Source organism: Oryza sativa, chromosome 4, assembly GCF_034140825.1.
Source record: "Oryza sativa Japonica Group chromosome 4, ASM3414082v1".
NCBI classification, from domain to species: Eukaryota; Viridiplantae; Streptophyta; class Magnoliopsida; order Poales; family Poaceae; genus Oryza; species Oryza sativa.
Window position 1 is genome coordinate 12,631,979 of NC_089038.1, and position 22,983 is coordinate 12,654,961.

Consider the following 22,983-nt stretch of genomic DNA (forward strand, 5'->3'; position numbering starts at 1 on the left):
ACTGCCTCGTCTTCTCACCCGCCACTGCGCCGCCCCTCCACATGCTGACCGCCGCCGCGGCCCCAGCAGCGCCGGCGAGGTCGTCGCAGCGTCGTCAAAGGTTTGGATATGGCCATGAGCCCATGAGCTTGTCTTTTTTGCCCGGAATGACCGCAATGTAATTAAGATAGGTAATGTAATTAAGATAGGAAGAAAAATGTTATAAGAAAAGTTTTACATCGATAACTGGCTATCGAGGAAGGATATGCACCAGAGCACACGCCCCGAACCATGTGTCAACCGCCCAAACACACGCTACCGAGAGGGAAACCAATCACCGAATCGGCCATCGCTATGCGAGACCGACCGCCACCAGGCCAACAACACCACCACGACACGAAGACTCAAAAACGACGCCCTCACGAGGGTTGCGACGCCGAAAGATACCGTCGTCATCCGTCCAAAGAACTGGACTAGGTTTTCACCCAGAGATCCTTGCCAAGAGAGGAGGGGTATCTCAACAATGCCCTCAGTAGGGTTACCACGACCGAAGGCGTAGTCACTGTTGGCCCAAAGAAATTGGGCTAAGCTTTCACTCGGAACCCCTACCGCCGTGGTCTGTTGCCCAATCCGAATCCACCATCTAAACATCGGTGGCACATGGCTTCCGCCACACCCGACCGACACCTCTCCGCCGGCCAACTTCTAGTCCTGCCAACAACAAGACTGCCACCACACCACACCGACGCCCCGCCGTCGGCCAACTTCATCGAACCACCATCCCTGAAAGCTGGCCTACGACCCCTCTGTTCCACCACCTGCCGGCGGCCTCCTCGCCAAATATGGCCAAAGGAGAACACGGGACTAGGTGGCGTTGCTTCGGCAGCCTGAGCTTCCCCCGCTGATAAGCTGCCGCCTCAATCCAGCCTAAAAACTTCCCACAAAGAAGGGGGGAGGAGCTCTAGGGTGAGGGTGCCGATCGGCAACGAGGAAGACGACCCACCGCCACCAGCTCCCTTTGCACTACCATCTAGGCCTGCACCGACATCGGAAACGCGGTCGCTCTGGCTCCGGCGCCACCCGCCAGCGCCCCCTTTGTCCGACCTCCTTGCCCCACCTAGCGCGCCGCGCCGCCCACCTGGCCGCACCTCCAGGCCAGCCGCACGCCTTGCTCGGCCAAGCCTCATGCGCGTGCAAGCCTCTGCTGCGGCTGCCACCGCGGCCTCCGCGAGCACCGGCCTCCGCTGTCACCACCACCGCAGCCAGCCGCCACCGTGTCCTCCACGTGCGCCGGCCTCCTTCGCCGGCTGCCGCCAGCTGCCAGACGCCGCCACCTCCACCTCCCGTCGTCGCCACCCGAGAACGGCTTACTCCGGCGTGGAGTCGCCAGATCCACCCGCGGAGAGGCCGGATCTGGCCGCGGCGGCGCCGGATCCGCCACCTCCATGCCACGTCTTCAACCTCCGCTCCGCGCACCGGCCTGCCTTCCACGCGCAGAGACAGGGCGCCGTTGAGGTTTGGCCTCGCCACCGCCATCCTGGCTGGCCGCTCGGTTCTTCAGCGGCGCGCTCCGGTGGCAGCGAGGGGAGGGAGAGGAGGAGAGAGTGGCGGTGGCGGCGCTATGTTTTCCCCAGAGTCGCCCGCGCGTGGGCGACGTGGGGGCAACGCGTGGGTTCGGACTTCTCAGCGATGAGCTTGTCTCAGCGCCATCGCCATTTTTTTTCCTCTATATTTTTTTCAAGAGCTATTTGGATTTTCCTTTGCTGCAGTTTGGGGAGAAGATAACGGAAAGTGTGACGGCGATGTATGGTTCCAAATTGAATAATAATGATATTTTTTAATTTGATATATTTGCAATGATATATATATAGATCAAATTAACCCAAAGATATATGAGGGTGATTACTTCTGCAAGAAGCTACCGAGGCAGAAATTAGCAATGTTGGCTGTAACAACATGAATTTTCAAATTTAAAAATCGGAATAAAATTTTTAAATAATCAAAAATCTTTTTTCAAATTACCTCCATGCTAGAATTTCTTTTCCTTTTTCCTGCTGTGCTAGTGCCAAAATAGAAAAATGGGAATCCAATTTAATTTCTAAATTCAATTATGGATTCAGAGTAATATTTAAAAAAGAACCATGATTGAAATATATAAATTAAGAAAATATTTGCAAATAAGAGCAGATAATAATTATTTTCCTAAACACCCCTTTTATGAATTAATATCCCTTTAATGGTTTATTTTGCAAATAAAACAAATATTAAATATTTGTGAAGATCCTTTTTAAAGATATTAATTCCATAAGGAATCACTTTACATGTAACCTCGGTTAATACTTATTTATCAAAACCCTACTTGTAAACTAAATCTTTCAGTTTTCTTTATCTCAAAAGGTTTTACAATAGAAGTTTAAATGAGGTCTCTAAAGTTTCTGCTTCTCCTATTCTCCCCTTCCCCTTCTAGCCCAGCCCAAGAGCCTTAAACCCTTAGCCTACCAATATGTCTATTTCTGCTACCTCCACTTTTCGGTCCCCCCTTCTTCCTCTGTCGGCCCAGCGGCCTCAAACCGCGGGAGCCAGCCAAGTCGAGCCAAGGCGCCGCCGCCGCCGCCTGGCTCAATCTCCGCGCTCGACAGAGCTCGGCCTCCGTCGTCCTTGTGCCGCACCTGAGCCACCGAAGCCTCCGCTGCCGCCCTCTCCGGCGAACCAGCCGCCACCTTCCGCCCCTCCCGCCGTGCCTCGACGCTGCCAAAAATCGCCAAGCTGCGCTGTGCCAAACCCTTGCCGCTGAGCTGCTCAGCCCGGGTGCATGCAAGGTGCTCGACACGGTGCCGCACCGCACGTGCCCAGCCACCATCAACCCGAACCCTGTCGCCCGCCGCCTTGCCGTGGTCGTCGCCCGGTGTGCCACTGCCGGCCGCTTACCAGCTGCCGCTCGGTGAGAACTTGGTCGTCCTCCCCTCTCCTCATCCCTCGCGTGCCGCGTTCCTATGTTGTCGCAGCCCGCAAGATCGTCGGCGCCGCCGCACTCGGCATGCTGCCGCGCGCGCTTTTGTCGCCGGTGGCCGCGCTCCTCCAGTCACGCCAAGCGGGGGAAACGCTTCCCCTAGCACCGACGAAGCCTCCCAGAGACTCAAAACGCCCAGTTGTTGCCTCGGCCCAGACCAATTTCGCTAGCGACTCGAGCTCCGCCGCCACAGGCAGCTATGGCCACCGGGAACCCCGTGAGCGCCGCTGTGTTTAGCCACCTTGGAACCCACCGTCGCACTCCTAGGCACCCCACAAGCCGCCGCCGGCCTCCTTTCCGTCGAGCAATTGCCGCTTCACTGGTGCACCCCCATAAACCTGAAGCCTAGCCGCCGCCTAGACCACCGCCTCCCATCGCTCCAGGCCACCTCAGCCGGTGTGCTGCCGTCCATAGGTGGCCGTGGTCCCGGCTGGCCCCCTATCGTCGCTCGCCCCGGCCGTGTCCCGGACCGGGCAGCCGCCGCGCAGGCCAACCCTAGTGCCGGCGCCGGCCTGCGCTCGGGACAGTGAAGGGAGGAAGAAGAGAAGCAGAGAAAGGGAAGAGTGAGAGACCGACAGTGAGCCCAACCCGCTAGTTTAAAATCTGTGTCACTGACGTGCAGGCCACCCCTTGATTAAAATCAGTTCTAAAACCTTATTTAAAGTTCATATGTGTGCCCATGGCCATGAAATGGTCAGATTGACCAGGTCAAGGTTGACTATGGCCCCACCTGTCATTGACTCACTGTATTCCTTTACAAAAATAATTGTTTTACTAAAGAAAAGGTTGTGGGACCTGACTGTTAGTGACAGAAGGAATTTTTCCTATACAAAATAATTCCAAATTTTGATTAAATGGCTGAATAGGAGGTTTTGCAATTAATTTGATTTAATTCAAATTGGAATCTTTGAAAGGCCATAACTCACTCGTTTTAAATCAGATTTCAACGAGACTTTTACCAAAATTCCTCTAAAATCAAGACCTATCCAATGGCACTGGTTTTGCATTTTTTCCCCTTTTCTAAGATTTTGCCCTCTGCGTTGGGCTAGGGGAGCCGGCCATTGACCCATCATTCGCCGAGCAAATTACATTTGTGAAGAAGAAATCACAGCAGTTGACGAGGAGCCATTGACTGAGCAAGGCAAGTCACTACACTCCCCTCCTTGAGCACGTTGATCCTAGTTTTATAAATATGTTGATTACAAATAAAATTGCATGTTAATTATATAATATATACCTAAACTTTATTGTAAGCCATCCTTGAAATTGTTATCCATATTCCTTACTGCCTGAGTCTATTATTTATAGGATCGTAAAGGGCCTTTTCCACCCCAAAAGCTAGCCATTAAAGTGAGGGGCTCCCCCACTTATATCTTAAGTCCTTTGCCCTTCCACAACCAATGTGAGACTATTCAACAATCTCCCCCTTCACACATTGGTGTCCCTCAGCCCTTCACCGCCCCTTCACTGTATTCGGGCCCCACCGCCCACGGTCCATCAGGTATACGGGCCCCGCAGGCACCCACGGTACTATTCAACAATCTCCCCCTTCACACATTGGTGTCCCTCAGCCCTTCACCGCCCCTTCACTGTATTCGGGCCCCACCGCCCACGGTCCATCAGGTATACGGGCCCCGCAGGCACCCACGGTACATCAGGCCTTCACACGTGTCCATCGGGTCAGAGATGTTAACCTAGCCTGGCTCTGATACCAATTGCAGGATCGTAAAGGGCCTTTCCCACCCCAAAAGCTAGCCATTGAGGTGAGGGGCTCCCCCACTTATATCTTAGGTCCTTTGCCCTTCCACAACCAATGTGGGACTATTCAACATTATCTACGCGTAGTCAATTATTGACACTGCTTAGAGATGAATTTCTTGGAACATTATGATCTCAGAGTATTCTTCGGAAGGGAACATTTCCAAGGTTACTGAAATGTATCAAAGGATGAGAAGAGAGGTGTCTCCTAGCTGCCAGACCTTAACCACAGCAGTTGCTGCATTTGCCAAGCGCAAGTGTCTCCGAGAAGGTGAGAAACTGCATTCTTTTGCATTTAGGAGTGGTGTCAGCGATGCAATTTTGGTGGCATCCTTTGTGGGTTCTTATGCCAAATGCAGCAGATTGGCCTCGTCAGTTCAGTTGTTTGAAGAATTCAGCGAAACAGACAGCTGCATATGGCCAGCCTTGAATTGGGGGTTCATTTACTGTGGACAGTTTATAGAAGTAATCAATTTGTTTGGGAGAATGTTGATTTCTTCATTTGTTCCCAGTGTTAACATGCTGCAAGGATTAGTCATCAGTTACAGAGAACTTGGTGTGCTACGGCTAGGTAAAGCAACTCATGGGTATATGATAAGAAACAGTTATGATGCACAATCTGAGAATAGTGCCTTGGAGACATCCATCGTTAAACTTTATGCTAGCTGTGGGAGCATTAATTCGGCGCAAAGGTGCTTCGACAGCATCCATCAGAAAGATATTGTTGCATGGAGTTCGATGATTGAAGCATACACGATCCATGGCTATGGTAAGGAGGCTCTGGCATTGTTGCACAGGATGCTAGATGAAGGAGTAAGGCCAAACGGGGAGACCTTCCTGAGCTTGTTGTCAGCATGTAGTCACTCCGGTCTTGTTAGTGAAGCTCATGAATTGTGACAAGAACGTTTGGCATCACACCTGAGCTTGGTCATTACACCTGCATGATATGAGTGTTAAGCCAGATGGAAGAATTTGGGGTGCGCTCCTTGCTTCTTGCACAACACACTCGAACAGTAAGCTTGCTTCTTATGCGGCTCAGAAACTTATGGAATTGGAACCAGGTAATGTTGGCTACCATGTGGTGTTCAGCAATGCCCGAGCTGGTAGTGATCGATGGGATGAAGTTGAAAGCATTAGAAGCTCTATGGTAGAGATGGACCTGCAAAAGCTGCCTGCATGGACCTGTCACCTGTGTTTCTAAGACCGTTAGCCCTTGATTTGTATTTTCTATCACTTCCCAAAACTCATGTTGATTTGGTATCTATGGAAGTTGCTGTGTATTGAGTATGTTGGATTGGCCAAGATGTCTCACTGTATCAACTGTTGATGTTTCAGTGTGAGAGTGAAGTTTCTATAGATGATCAGGCAATAAAAGGTCCTCGACTCCTCGTTGAATGATAAAACATTCCAGCCTTCTTGGTAACTTCAGGGATACATGTAATAAGAAAACCATTGTAAAATTTCAGTATCGACAGTTACCAGTGCAGTCAGCACACTACCTGTTAACCTGCTTGGGAGCAGTAACAGAAGCCATCTAGCTTGTTGAAGAGCTGAAGCTGTAAGTCCCCGCTAACCTTCCATTGATTCTGCAGATGCAGCAGCTTGGGTACTTCACATTTGCAAGGCGCAGATCGAAAATGAAGAGCTGCTGTGAAGTGGCAGGAGTGTGGTCATGGTGTCACTCTCACAAGCCAAGGTGGAGGCCGCAATTACGGGGCGTCGCAGACCAAGGCCACTAGGCTGGCATGATAGCAGAGTTGAACAAGACCTGTATGACAACGGTAAAATTTGTCGATTACCAGCCCACCGTGCCACATATTTGGAGCTCGTCATGGAAAATTTTGTGGCTTATAATTTACATTGGTTTTAGACTTAAAACCATGTTTAAGCGGCTTCTTAACCATATTATTTTATGGAGCAAAGGAAGAACCATTCAAACTTCTCAAGATTCAGTCAAATTCTTTGAATCGAACTGATTCTGTCCCAACAGAAGACTAGGAATAGCAGGTGCAGATGATGACACTGTATACGAGTGGCACTAATTTCATCCGTAGAAGATTCTATCCCAATGGAAGACCAGGAATATCGCACAAATTTTGTGTGCCAGCCCAAGACTTAATTTTTTTTAGGTCAGATTTTTTGTAGCACAGCAAGGAAAATTTTGTGGATTATGATTTACACTGGTTTAGGACCCAAAACTTAAGCAGGTCCTTAACTGCATCGTTCTACAGGGCAAAGGAAGAACCATTCCAAGTTTTACAGATTCTATCCCAATGGAAGACCAGGAATAAAAGGGTCAGATGATGACACTGTAGTCTAGTGGGACTAATTTCATCTGTAGAACTGATTCTATCCCAATGGAAGACTAGGAATGTCACTAATTTTGCATGCCAGCGGTCACCCCCAAGACTTCTTTTGTGAGGTCAGTATCAAATTTCAACATACATACAGAAGTACAAACCATTAGAAGTTCAGAACAGAACAAGTGGCAAACCATCAGGTGGACTCTCGGTGCTGAAATGTTCAACAATATATTACTCAACTTTCTTGTTTCTTTCTGGACTGAAGATTTGTGGTGTTCTGACTTACACGGACCAGTTCACCTTACCTGAATACCACTTGTTGTTTACATTCACCGGCTACAAGCTTAGACCTCCTTTGATAAAAGGTTGTGAGCGAATTTCCTGTTAAGCACTTTGCAACTAAGCATTGGCACCTGCAAATTCCTTTAAATTTCCTTTAATGAAATGGGCTACTCTGTTATTCGGTAGGATTTTTATGGATGAAAATAACAAGTGATCCCATATCCTATGTTTTCATTGATGTACCTTGAATTTATAATTACTTCAAATATGCCATCCAAGTTTAATCCAAAACATTGTGTGTTTCTAAGTTCTATTGTGGTTTAATGGACAATGACATTCAGTTTCTGTATTTATCTATTTCCTGTACATTTTTTGAAGTTAGAATCATGTGTTACAACAAAGACCTTTGTACTGATCCGGTAAATATCTGGAAGAGAAGCTAACAAAAAAAATTAACTCGACACAACAAAACGTCCAGCTCATCAAATCTCCATTAATGATTTCAGATTCTATTGAACATCCTCAACAACCTGCAATCAATATAGTAAGACAGAAATTCATAAATTTGCACGTGGGATTTTTTTTTCTTCAGTCAACTCGAACAGTTCAACTGTATTATCTCGGTCGAATATATTGCTGTATAAAATAATATGCAACTACCTACAATTAATTAGGAACCACGCATATTTTTCTCTATGCACGCAATTTTGCACATATAGGCACGTTTTTTGCACGGATTTTTTCCTTTTTCAGACCAAGTTTTATACCAGGTCTAATCGAATGATACTGTCACTGTTCTCTTCTTGAAAAGGGACATGACATTTTTTGTCTTGCTCAAATGTAATGCTGTTTCGTTTGACTAGTCATTTCCTTACACAAAACCTAGCCACGTGCGTGGGAAATTCGGTACAAATTTATAGTCCCCTTTCTCAATAGCAATTCATAGACTTAAAAATATGTATTACGAAAGTATATACGACTAAATGAGTGAAGATTGTAATTGACTGAGTAGAGAAATAAGTGAAGAAATTAAATGGGAGATGGTTATTTTCTTAGAGAAGGATATTTTTTTACCCAATCTTTACATTCAATCGGATGTATATAGCTTTTTTAAATTAGGAACTTAGCCCCTCAAATAACTCAATCTAAAATTCGCTCTTATGAAAATGGTTGTTATTGGTTGAGGCATAAGAATAGGTAAAAAAAAAGCTGCTATATTCTAGACAGAGTTTGAATAATTGTTGTAGTTGAAAGGCCAAGGGAATTTTATTATAGTGTTCACTTCCAAAGAAGGCACAAGTGAGTGAAACAGCCAACAAATCATGAGATAAGCATGGAAGATTTTGAAGCGCCTGAAAATGAGATATGACCGTATTTCTCTGCCTTTGAGTACGCGTCAGCTGATCGTGTATCCCACTAATAAGTTAGTCACCTACCTAATTGCATCCCTGCATGCTTGATCATGATGGGCTGATTACAGCTAGCGATAAGTTTATCTTTTGATCCTTTTAGATTATTTCTGTGGGACTATGCTCTCTGATTAAGCTATCCAGATAGCTGCGATGCCGCAGGGATATGATAATTATCTAAATACAGTTGAGATGTTTGCAGAAAATAAAGTGGCACGTCCATGAAAACTCAACGACCACCATTTATTTCCTAAGCACACTGGGCATGCATCAGTGACAGCGAGTCACTCCCACGGTCCCACCGCCGGCCATCACCATTGCCTTGGTGACGTTTTCTAATGATTCATATGTTTATTTTTCTTCTTTGGGGAAACTAAAATAAAGTTATTACTAAAGAGTTAGTTCGCTTAATTCTATAAATTACAAGATATCTTTTTAGTATTTGATTGTCATGTCGCACGGCACGTTTGCCAACATGTCTACTCCATCCGTTTCATATTATAAGACTTTCTAGCATTGTCCACATTCATATAGATGTTAGTGAATCGAGATACATATATATATATATATATTTAGATTCATTACCATATATATAAATGTAGACAATGCTAGAAAGTCTTATAATATGAAACAGAGGAAGTATTTTTTCCTTTCAATGTCCCCTTTAGAAATGCTTTTTTGGGGGTATTTTTTTAAGGAAAGTACCTAGATCTATTAAACAAATTGATTTTGTTTGGAACTAGTGTTTTATATTGATCGATTTGGCGTCGTAGCAATGATATAGTTTTCAAAATAAAATTGTCTAACCTAATACATGTTATGTTAATGCCTTCCAGCTAGAGCGATTCCTAATACTTGATGTTTTCATAGGAGGAGCAAGATACTATGTGTAGTGAGGCTATTTTTTGAATTGATAGTAAGAGGTTTTCTAATTTCTCTTTGAATAGAAGCTATGTGTTTTCTACTGGGTATTTCAGTTGAATATTATTAGGAGGGAGATGGGGATTTATCCAAAGTCCTTTTATTCATCATTTGAATTCTCTGGTTATGTGACTGTTGGAAGAGGATGGAGATGTGCAAAATTTGTATTATTATAAAAATAAAAATTATAAATATAAGTTACAATCTAGACAACCTAACGAGATCATAAAATGTAATGTATAAGTGAACTCATGCATGTCACTGGTGGAGAAACCATCTTTCGTCGGTCGGCCGAATTCCACAATAGTCCCGGATGCAATAAAAACCGGGGCTAAAGATGATCTTTAGTCCCGGTTCAAAAGGGTAACGGGCACCAACCGGGACTAGAGATCATCTTTAGTCCCGGTTCGAATGCTGTCAGGGCATGTCAGCCCCCCCCCCTCGGGATCTTTCGTCCCGGTTGGATCGTAGGACTAAAGTTACGATCTTTAGTCCCGGTTGGTGTTACCAACTGGGACTAAAGTCCCACCCCTATATATATATGTCTTCTTCCTTCTCCAGCTGCCCGAGCAAGCTTCAAAATTTATTCAAAAAAGAGGGGAGGTCATGCCAAAATTTCTATTGAATTTATTTTGGTGATTACATACAAATCGGAGGTGCCTAAAAGGTTTGCAACTTCATCATCCAATGTTTTTTTTGTCATATTACATTTGCACCTATGTTTTGCACACTTTTTTGTCTCCAAAATTTAGTTGTAAGTTGATGAGAGAGAAAATTTGTGTGGGGAAGAAAGAATATATAGAAATTTAGTTCATTTGCTAAAGAAGGTTTTATAAAATAGTTGAGAAGGAAAACTCTAGTGAAAGTTAATCTTAAATAATAGAAAACAAACTAAAATGAAAATTAAAAGAAGTAAAACACATTAAAATTAGTTTAAAACTTTACAAATAGTTTTTAAGAATTATTTGGTGTAATATTTTATGATTTTTGTATGAATAAAGATATCTTATAATTATTGTATGACTGTCATTATTGTAAGAATAATTATTTGTGTACGGTTTTTTTACTCATGTAGATGACGGCGTGCACTATTTTTTTACTCATTATGGATGTACGCTGACCGGCGGTCCAAAGAGTTTATTGACGGCGTGCACTATTTTTTGAGAGTGGCCGAAGCTAACAGGCAAAGGGGTTTTATTTGTTGTCCATGCAATAAGTGTAAGAATCAAAAGGAGTATTCTACATCCAGGACTATTCATTTCCACCTGTTTGAGTCGGGGTTCATGCCAAGCTATAATTGTTGGACATCCCACGGAGAGCAAGGTGTTGAAATGGAAGAAAATGAAGTGGAAGACGACAATATTCCGGACTTTGCTCAGTATGTTGGATTTGAAGGAAATAAAACGGGCGAGGAGGAAATAGCTGCTGATGGCAACGACGTTGCGGATGATCTTGGTCAGATGTTGCAGGACGCCAGGGAGGACAGCGAAAGTGAAAAGGAGGCCCATAAATTGGACAAGATGTTGGAGGACCACAGAACTTCGTTGTACCCAGGTTGCGAGCAGGGGCACAAAAGGTTGGATACCACTCTGGAGTTCTTGTAATGGAAGGCAAAAAATGGGGTTAGTGACAAGGCATTTGGCGATTTATTGAAACTCGTCAAGAACATTCTTCTGGGGGGAAACAAATTGCCCGAGACAACGTTCGACGCTAAGAAGATAGTCTGCCCGCTAGGACTGGAAGTTCATAAGATTCACGCATGTCCGAATGATTGTATCCTATATCGCGGTGAGGAGTATGAGAACCTAGAAGCATGCCCTGTTTGCAAAGCACTACGATACAAGATTAGACGAGACGATCCAGGAGAAGTTGACGGGCAGCTAACAAAGAAGAGAATTCCTGCTAAGGTGATGTGGTATTTCCCTATAATACCATGGCTAAGGCGTTTGTTCAGGAACAAGGGGAATGCTAGAATGATGCGATGGCACGCTGAAGAGCGTCAACAGGACGGGATGCTGAGACACCCCGCCGATGGTTCGCAGTGGTGAAACATCGACAGAAAACTTAAAGAATTTGGAAAGGACGCACGAAACATACGGTTTGGTTTGAGTACGGATGGCATGAATCCTTTTGGAGAGATGAGCAGCGGCTATAGCACTTGGCCCGTTACGATGTGTATCTACAACCTCCCCCCCTGGCTATGCATGAAGAGGAAGTACATAATGATGCCGATTATTATTCAAGGCCCCAAGTGTCACACCCCGAAGTTTTCCTCCCAAGCCAAAATTGTAATTTATAAATGACCCTAAGAAAATACCGGTGCAAATCAGGAGAAAACCCTAAGAAAGTAATGCAAATAATAATCGGATTTGACATGTGGAACTTTTTCTTGAGTTCTACAGGTCGAAATTCATTAACAGGATTTTTAGTGGAATTTTCAGAGCTCTAGAAATAATTTTAACCAATTAAAATTGAGCAAGCAATATTTTAATTCCAGGGAAAATCCTTTTTCCTTTTTCTTTTTCTTTTTCCTCTCTTTTTCCTCCTTTCTTTCGAATGGGCCGCCGGCCCATTCCCTCCTTCCTTCCCTCCCCCTTACTGGGCCGGCCGCAGGCCGAGGCCCAGCCAGGCAGCCCGCCGCCTCCTCTCTCGGGGTCGCCGACAGGTGGGGCCCACCTGTCGGGCCCGTCTCCCTCCTCCCGCCGATCTCGCGCTCGCGCCGCCGCGCCAAAACCGCCGCCGCGCCCACGTCCCCGCCTTCCCCGGGCCACGTCGACCACGCCCGCGCGTGCGCCGCGTCTCCCGCGCCCACTCCCCTCTCTCTCCCGCTCGCGCCCGCGCCCGAGATGGCCGGGATTCGATTTTCGAATCCCTCCTCTCTCTCCTCCCCCACTCCCCACGTCGGCCGGCGATTCCCGCCTCTCCCGGCCACGTCCGGTTCTCTCTCCCCCTTTTTAAGCACCGCCGTCGCCCCCTCTCACTTTTTCCCCATTTCGCCGCACTCTCTCGAGCCTCCCATCGCCCCCGTGTCGTGCAACCTCCGCAGCCGCCATTTTCCGCTACTCCGGCCGCCGCTAGCCGCCGTTAGGGTCGCCGCCAGGCCGCGCCGTCGCCGCCGTCGGATTCGCGTGGCCGAGATCCACCCCGTCCACCTCTCCTCCGTCGAGGTTCGTCGCCGGAGCCCTCGTTCCCTCGCACTCGGGCGAGCACCACCTCTACCGCCGCCTTCGGCCATGGCTCCCGGTCGCCGTGGTTCATCTCCCTCTCTCTAATCCCTCTCTCCTCCTTCCTTAGGGCACCCCGAAGCTCGTCCGCTCGCCGACGTCGTCCTCCCGTGGCTTGCCGTCGCCGTTCGCCATCGTCTTCCTCCGCGCCGGCCACCCTCGGTGAGGCACCCCTCCCTTCTTTTCCCCTTCCTCTCCTCTTAGTGTCGCGCGCCGTCGCCTTCGACTGCCGCCGCCGCCTCCCGTGCCGCCGGTCGCCGCCGTCGTCGGCCGCGTGCCGTCGCCGCTAGACCTAGCCGGCCGGTCGGTTTTGATGCCGAGCCGAGCCGGCGGCCGCCTTTATCGCCGCCCGTTCCCTCCCCTTCCTAGCCGCCGTTAGCGCAGCCGCCTCCGCATCGCCTTTGCGCCGTCGCCTTCGCCGCCGGTTGCCGTCGCCGGCAACGCGTTCGCGCGCGCGCCGTCGCCGTCGCCGCGGTCGGTCGGCCGGCCGTGAGCCAAGCCGAGCCGGTGCCGCCGCCCCTTCTCTCCCGCGCCGCTGACCAGTGGGTCCCGCGTGTCGGCGCCCTTCCTCCCTTTCCCGAGTCGCTGACCGGTGGGCCCCGCATGTCGGCGCCGCGCCCCGTGCTGACGTCAGCCCTGGTTAATATTGCGCAATAAATTATTTAAGGATTTTTGTTATAGTAATAAACACAGTGAATCTTCTAAAATTCATAACTAATTCATCCGAGCTCCGTTTAATCCCATTCAAGTCTCATTAAATCAAGAAAAATGTGTAGAATCCATTAAAAATGGTTTTGTTCCCTGTTTCAGTAGTCTTATAGCCTGTTTGCAATGTTTGCCTTGTATGTCGCTAGATTCCGGCAATTCCGACGCTCCGGTGTACTTCGAGATAGTCGCCGAGGTTCCTTCAGCAGCAGAGCAAGGCAAGTCATGCTTGTCACTTGATCATATTGATCCTATATTGCAAATGTCCTAATGTTTTCTTTCAAATACCGCATTTGTTTTGCAATATTACTATGGGATGGTTACCTATTGTTACAGCCATGCTATTTTGATACCATGCTCCTTTGTTAGCTTGGGTTATAACATGATTAGAGTTAGGACTAGGGTTTGCTTAGCCATGCTTAGTTCAACTAGCACACAATGGGGAGATCTCATTTAAAACCTAGACTATAGGTTTATGTGATAATGTTGGATTAGTGACACCGCTTGGGTGTTGGTTAATTAAAATGAATCACATGGTGGGCTGTGGGTGCATGGTTCTGCTGGTCGCACCCATGGCAGTTAAGGACCGGTTCGCGGGATGCCCTGGAAGAATTCATCGTACTTACCACAAGCCAGCGTGGGCAACGGCTGGGCTTGTAGTGTGGCTTTCCTCTAGCCGACGCATCCAGGCAAGGGTGGGCGTGATGGAGTTTGGATGGGCCCTGCGACGGCCTATGCGGCTTCCGGATTCACCTAGGCACGAGAGGGGACTGCCCGCTGCCTTGCGAGGAGTGGGGGTGAAACCTGAGGTGTGGTGTGCTTGGTTAGAGGGGGTTATGCGAATGGTCCTGTCACGGCCTCTTTCCGGGATGTCGTGGTGGCATGTCGGCGCACGGAAACGTGTCGTGGGGCTGTGTCTTGTGGGTACAGTTGTACACCTCTGATCAGAGTAAAACTATTCGAATAGCCGTGCCCGCGGTTATGGGCGGTCAACCAGATTCACCGTGATTAGTTTCACCCTAGTTAGCTTTTGGAACTGATTAGTTCAGGTGGTGGTTTGGGCCTGTTGCAACGTGGTGTAACGTTGGACAGTGATTGGTTAATATGGATTAATTACTACAACTGTTTTACTGCTTTCAACTACTGCTTTGAAATGCCGGCTTTATGCAAAAGAACCTTTAGCCTCCCTTGGATATATCTTGCATCATACCTCCTCTTCCGGTGTGACTTGCTGAGTACAGTGGGTAGTACTCAGTCTTGCTCTCTTTTCCCCCACACCAGAGTTGAAGTCCTTTCCAGTTGAAGATGTCTCGAAGAGGTTGGTTTCGTCGCTGCTGTCAAGGATGCCTGTGGAATGGAGTCGCCCGCTGCAGGAGTCAAGTCTTCAGGCTTAGCTCGCTTTTATCTTTTTCCGCTGCATTTGTAATCTTTTATATTTTTGTAAGACGTGGATCTGTATGTCAACAATTGTCGTTTGTGTACCCTGGCTGGTCCTGGACAGGGGTTTAATGCACATTCAGCTTAGAAATTCTGGTTCGTGAATTTCTGGGCGTGACACCAAGCAACCTGGTAACGACATCGATGTGTACCTAAGACCACTGGTCGAAGATCTTAAACTATTGTGGAAGAAGGAAGGTGTCCCCGTGTGGGACGAGGACAAACAGGAGGAGTTTAACCTACGGGTGCTGCTGTTCGTAACCATCAATGATTGGCCTGCACTTAGCAACCTATCTGGACAGTCCAACAAGGGGTACAAGGCTTGCACTCACTGTATGGATGAAATAGAAAGTATGTGTATCTTAAGCACTGTAGGAAGGTTGTATACATGGGTCATCGTCGATTCCTTGCAGCAAACCACCCGGTACGGAAGAAAGGCAAGCACTTCGAACATAAGGCCGACCACCGTACGAAGCCTAAACATCGCAGCGAGAAAACAGTGTTTGCTATGGTTAAAGATCTTAAAGTAGTGTTCGGAAAGGGGCCTGGAAGCCAGCCTATAGAGAGCGAAGATGGTCACGCGGCGATGTGGAAAAAGAACTCTATATTTTGGGAGTTACCATATTATGAATTCTTGGACGTACGCCACGCAATCGACGTGATGCACCTCACTAAGAACCTTTGCGTAAACCTTCTTGGCTTCCTAGGTGTATACGGAAAGTCGAAAGATACACTGGAAGCACGTAATAATCTGAAGCATATGGAACAACGCGGCGACCTTCACCCGGAACCAAAGGAGAAAGGAAGCCATTACTTGAGTCCAGCCAGCTACACTCTTAGCAAGGCAGAGAAGGAAAGTATGTTTGAATGCTTGGAGAGCATAAAGGTACCGTCTGGATACTCCACGAATATCAAGCGAATAATAAGCACGAAGGAGAAGAAGTTCACAAACCTAAAGTCTCATGACTGTCACGTGTTGATGACACAACTGCTACCAGTTGTAATAAGGGGTATCCTTCCAGACAATGTCCGGGCAACAATAACAAAGCTATGTGCATTCATGAACACAATTTCGCTGAAGGTCATCGATCCGGATAGATTAGAAGCCCTTCAGAATGAAGTGGTGCAATGTCTCGTCAGTTTTGAGTTGATATTTCCACCTTCATTTTTCAATATAATGACGCATCTGCTTTATCACCTTGTGAAAGAGATCAGTATTCTCGGGCCAGTGTACCTACACAACATGTTTCCTTTCGAGAGGTACATGGGTGTACCTACACAACATGTTTCCTTTCGAGATTTAGCCATTCCGCTAGTTGCTGCTTATATATGTTGATTACTAATAAATAATCTCTCACAACATGAAGGTGGCGTCGGGCATGGCCATCCCAACGGACCCTTCAGGTACTTACCACTGCAGGCGGCCGATTCCAGCAGGATACTCGAAGGTCGAAGTTGAGTTGGTCGAAGGCGCGTACGAGGACCTCGAGCTGGATTACCCTGGAGGAGACGGTGAGACGCATCTACGAGACACAAGCCATGCCATTATTCTATGGCGCAGGCGGTACATCATCCTCCCTGGGCGACAAGCGGTGTCTCGTGCACCATCTCCTCTGGCTCCACCATCTCCTCCTCGGGATCCTGCACCGTCTCCTCCTCATGCTCCGCCAGCACCGTCTCCACCTCAGGCTCCAGCACCGACTCCTCCTCAGGATCCTGCACCGACTCCTCCTCGGGCTCCTACACCTACTCCTTCGCAAGCTCCTCTTCCGGCACCTTCAAAGTCAAGGGCCCCCCTAGCTCCACCGCCTGCCCACACAAGGGCAACGAAGAAGGCGAAAGTTGACGCCGCCAAGAACAAGGACCCGAGGTACGATTGCACGCAAGAGGAGCTTGACGCTTACGTGGCATCAGAAGTCAAGAGACAATTCAAGCCTCGAAGTCCAGAAAAGAAGATTCCTATAGACCCGAGTGTCAGGAACTTCTTTAGGGGTATGTCTGCACCTGTCAAGGAGGCCATCAAGCTATCGGACTATGAGCGAACGCTGAAGAAAGCATTTTCTGGAAAGTCCAAACCAGTCCCTCAGCTTGGAGAGCAACCAAACCAGGAGATCGAGCCGTTGGTGACCGGGGAAGACATGACGATAGAAGAATTTATTACTGACACCGGTCTAACTACGGATCAATTGCTAGGAGTCGAACCAATAGAAAAGGCGGAAGTGAAATACATGTACGAACTCGGTAAACCGCTTGTCAAGCCCGAGCTGGTGCAGTCCCTACCCACACAAATGTACAAGTTCCATCAACTGTATATGGAGATGAGCGCCACCGGTAGAGAGATGATCGGAGCGAGGATCAGGGACCCGGACTTCTTGCAAGGAGATGACATTCTCTGGATCAATTTCAAGGGAATCTACGAACTATACCAGCTGGACGCCCTTGACGTCTCTATTATGAGTTGCTGGATTTTGTAAGTATATCGTTTAGTTATATTTCTTAATTACTACGTCTCCTTTAATTAATTAGGTCCTTGTATATAAGTAGACTATATAAAATAAAATACTCCCTTTTATCGTTGTAGAATGGAGATTCAAAGGGCCCGACGGCGGAGGGTTTTCGATACTGGATTCATCGACCCTCGGAAAGTAAATGTCGCAATGCTCAACCAATATCCGCAAGACACAGAGGACAATCTCGTCTATCTCCTGAAGGCGCAGCATTACAAGACGTTCATACTGTTGCCGTACAACACAGAGTTAGTTTAATTTTACTGTCTTCCTACATACCAAATTTCATTCCCGTACGAACTTGCTAAGTGTTTCATATGTAATGCATCCCACGCACATTGCAGATTCCACTGGGTGCTTTTACTCTTCGACCTGTCGGCCTGCACCGTCAACGTATATGACTCAATGGATAAAAAAGAGTCTACGTTTGACAAGGTTTTCGAACTTATAGACAGGTACTGTCATAAGTTCCTCTGTTAATTAAGAAATTCTTGTTATGTTAATTATTTCTACTACGAATCATATCTTTAAACTCCATGTAGGGCTTGGTATTGGTTCCGTCGTTTGGTCCGCGGCAACTGGAGAGAAAGACTTAGGCGGAAGTTCAAATTTCCTGTGAGTACACATGCTCTACATTTATATTTCTTCGATTCAAATTAATACATACAAGTGTATATTAATTAGATCTCACGCCGTTAATTTGTCATTTATTTGTAGTGCGCAAAGCAAAAGCAGGGAACTAACTTGTGCGGCTACTACGTGTGCGAGTATTGCCACTGCCTTGCAGACCAAATCATCACCACAAGAGAGCTCGATGTACGTACAAATAAATTCAAAATTTCATTACGTAACGATTTCTTGTTTAATTACTAATCAATTTCATACATTCATATAGTTTATTTGCATGAGGGATAACCTGACCACACACAAGGAATTTATCGCGGCGGTTCAAGAACAACTCATGTGATTCATCAACGAAGAAATCCTTGATCCCAAGGGTGAATTCTACTATGGCGGAAACACAATTCACAGGTCCTTAGCTTCTGAGCTAGCGACTACTACTACGTCGAAATCGTAGCTAGCTAGGACATATAATGGATTGTAATTAATACATGACTACATATGTTTCTATATGCATGTGTACACATTTTCTATAATGTAAATATATTTTGGTCATATATATATATATATAGACACACACACACATATGCATTTGCATAACATATATATGTATAAATACATATATATTATGCATGTACATATGTACTGAACCATATATACATAATATATATATATATATATATATATATATATATATATATATATATATATATATATATATATATATATATATATATATATATATATATATATATATATATATATATATATATATATATATATATATATATATATATATATATATATATATATATATATATATATATATATATATGTATGGTTTATATATATATAGATAAACCATGCAGCAACAGGGCCATGCAAAAAAAAAAGGTCAGCTTGATCTTTAGTCCCGGTTATTTCACCCGGGACTAAAGATAGCGATCTTTAGTCCCGGATTGGTAGTCCCAGTTTGGAAACCGGGACTAAAGGGGGGTTACAAACCGGGACTACAAAGGGTTTCTCCACCCGTGTGTAAAACAAAATAAAGCAAACAAATACTCAAAAGGACATACTCCCTCCGTTTCACAATGCAAGACTTGCTAGTATTGCCCACATTCATTTTGATATTAATGAATCTAGACATATGTAGATTCATTAACATCAAAATGAATGTGGGCAATACTAGAAAGTCTTACATTGTGAAACGGAGAAAGTATAAACTTTTTTTAGATAATGGTAACAAAGAAAAACATAGTATTCAGTCAAAAAAAATAAATCATAGTAATACTATGTTTTTTTTCTGAAAAGAATCATATGTGCTATTGACTTTTGGATACACGTTTAACCATTCGTCTTATTTAAAAAACTTTACATAATTATCGTTTATTTTGTTGTGAGTTGTTATTACTAAAAGTATTTTAAGCATAATTTATATCTTATGAATGTAAGATGAATGGTCAAACATGTGTCTAATTGTTAACGGCGTTATCTATTAAAAATGAGTACATACATGGACATGACTATAACTATGAAGAAAAATGTTAAGTAACATGTAATAAGATATTTCGTCATGCGATCGGTAAGTATGAAATTAGTGTAAGTTTAGTTCCAAATGATTTAATCTAGCTTTTCTGCTTGTATTTTAATCAAGTAACTAATAATAAGCCTTATATGTCTTCTTATCGGAAATTAGCCTTCCAAAAGTTTGCTAATTCATCTCATTTAAACAAGTTCAACAAACTTAAAATTTCAGTACAGTAGTGCAAGTTCAATACCCACCTTTGTCTGTTTTTTGTGTTAGAATTTTAATCGTGCATGCATTTGTTTTATGATTGGCCTAACGACATGTTCGCTAACTAATCTCTCTTTACTCGAGTAATTAACCTATGTCAAGGTTAGGGCAGTCCTATATTGCAAGACCTATGATTCAATTAATCTTTTCCTGTAATTTAATGTATTTATGAGCGTGTTGGAAGGAGCGTCTACGAAGAAAAGGTCAATGCTACGACGCCCCCATTAATTCCACAATCTTCTGTCTTCACGTTTGGAAAATGAGGAAAATATCTCGACGAAACGATAAAAACAAGGAAATGTAAATAAACAACTAAAAATGAGTGAAAAAGATAAGTCAACGAGAAACAGGAGAATATGATGACACTCCTCCATCGCTCGATGATCACTTCATGTTAAAAATCTCTATGACATATATTGAGATCTCGCTATCTCGGGCAAGATATTATTTGAACGTGGGAATTTGGTTGGATTTTGTCCAAATTGCTTGAAATTCAACTAAAATTGTCAAAATTTAAAAATTTTCCCATAAGTTTACCTAGAGATATTCCTATCTTGTGTGCCCTACATATTTCAATGAGGTCGAAAAAAAAGCCCTACATATCAATGTTTCGCTTAGCTTAATGCAGTAACACAGGCATTGGGATCTCGATCTTGTTACTGGGTGCTTCACACTCACACATCGTAACTCTATAGTTCGTGGGGTGACAAAAATTGGAGTGCCTTCCCAGGTTTCTTTTCGATTCGAGTTCTAGGACCAGCACCGTAGAGAGTAGTCACAATGTTAAATACTATCAGTAGTTTCTATATTTTCCGGGGAACCATTGTTTATATATAAGACAGAGCTATAAAACTATTCACATAAAATTTGTCCTGGCAGACAAATTTGCGTCGTTATGCACACACTCGCTCAGCAAAAATGACTCAGGTGGCCAAAGTCCTTTCGCTGGATTTGAGGAGGCACTTTGCCCCCCGACTATCATCGGTTGCATCTGATCAATTCACATGCCTTTGTGCCCTCCTGGCTGAGCACCCAGTGACAAATGGCCAAATGGATGTGCGTAGGTCAATTCATAACAATGATATTCTGAAGACAAGCCATGCATACCTAGCTGAATGTTGCGGACTTCCCCCCTGCCCCAACGGGAAGTTTATATGGAATAATAAGGCTCCGCTCAAAGTCTAGTTCTTTGCCTAGCTCCTGGCTAAAGATCGACTCCCGACGAAGAGAATCCTTCATAAGAAAAACATTGTGTCCTCCCCTAACTGTGATCTTTGCAATTCTCCTGAAGAAACGGCTTCGCATTTGTGTTTGCATTGCCCTTTTGCTGTGGCATTTTGGAACAACCTTCATATCCATATCAACATTACATCAATGAGCGAGCTGGCCTCCCTTCTCCTGCCTCATCAAATTCCTGGCAAACATTTTAGGGTGTTTTATCTCTTGTGCTTCTGGTGCCTTTGGAATCATCGCCATGGAGTGGTCTTCAGACATGAAGAAGCTTCCCTGCTCCGGATTTTCACTATGTGTGTCACTGAAGCCACAATGTGGGCTGAGCGACTAAAGTTTGATGATCGTCATGTAGTCTCGGCTTGGAAATCTCTTTTTTCTTCTTCTATTCGCTCTCTTGATGTATAACTGAACTTCCTGTTCCTATTGCGTCCTAATGATCAATGAATTCAAGTGGGGAATCTCCCCCCCCCCCCCGGTGAATTTTCTAAAAAAAAAAGATAAGGAAAAAAAAACCATTCTTCAAGATCAGGCAAGAAACTAGTACCATATGTAACTCTACTAATACATATACTACTACTTTAACATGTTAATTTAATACCACTAAACTCTTATCATATTAAGCATATTATGTAGTAGAAAAGTCATATTTTTCATGATTAAATCTCTTGCTACATCACCATCAATCTTAATTGTTAGCTCAACTTTAGTTCTATGAAACCATCCAAGGTGGAGCATTGAGAATGCCCTTACCTATGCTTGGACATCTGCAGTTTGTGAAGGTTCTTTGAATTGTTTTTGGGTACTTTTCATTGTTTTCTGAATTTTACATGTTCCAAAATGACTTTAATTTGATTTTAAAATTTTACTTGTGTTGTTCCAAATTCTCTGAGCATGGTAGTTTTTTTTTAATTTTTTTAATTATTTTAACAGTATTTTTAATGCAATATATACGTTTTTATTAATTTGGTGGTTTCGACCTAATATTTGTTTCAATCCAAGCCCATCGCCGTGGCACTGCTTTCTTTGAAAAGCACGTCTCATTCAAAATCGCAGAATTAATTTCAATCTATTTTTTCCCTCGACGCATTTATTATCCAGCCTTATTTTTATGTTTGCTAATAAGAAATCCTAGCTTAAATTATTATTGAAAATAACATTTCAAAATCTTATCTTTTTAGGGAAAAAAAAGCTAAAGTGGGGCTAATATGATGAAAAATTGGATAATGTGCCATTGTCAAAACTGGGTTTCGCCGAAATGCTACCCCGCAAAAGAGATTCGTTAAAATGCCATTTTTCACCCCGTGGCTACAAGCTATAATGCTATCCGAGACCAAATTGCCCTTGCCTTCCTCTATCCCCCATCTTCTCTTCCAACTCCGGCTATCCCTGTTTTCCTCATCCTCTGGCGCGGCGGTGCAGATGGGGAAAAGGCAGCACCGAGCACGTGCGTTGGCTGGCGGCGGTGGTGCAAATGGGGGAAAGAATGCTGCGACGCAGATAGGGGGAGAAGGCAGCGACGTGCGTGTGCTTCAGGCGGCGGCGGCGCAGATGGGGAAGAAGGGAGCGGCGCACGTGTGCATCACTGGTGGCAGTAGCACAGATGTGAAGAAGACGGTGGCGGCGCAGATGGGGAAGAAGGAAGCAACTACACATGCCTAGGTAAGAAGAAGGAGAACGAGGGTAATTTGGTCCCGTATAGCATTGTAGCTTGTAGTCATGAGTTGATATTGGCATTTTAACAAATCCCTTTTGCGGAGTGGCATTTCGGTGAAACCTAGTTTTGGCAATGGCAGAATGTC

The 22,983-nt window shown here is 45.1% G+C and overlaps 1 protein-coding gene across 1 annotated transcript; it reads left to right on the forward strand.

The window, feature by feature from the left end:
- The first annotated feature begins 1,164 nt into the window (after positions 1 to 1,164).
- Positions 1,165 to 22,843, forward strand: LOC136356175 (uncharacterized). The gene is made up of 2 exons (XM_066309758.1): positions 1,165 to 1,494; positions 22,604 to 22,843. Exons 1-2 carry the CDS (start codon positions 1,165 to 1,167, stop codon positions 22,841 to 22,843), a joined length of 570 nt encoding a protein of 189 aa, XP_066165855.1.
- Positions 22,844 to 22,983: the final 140 nt, after the last annotated feature.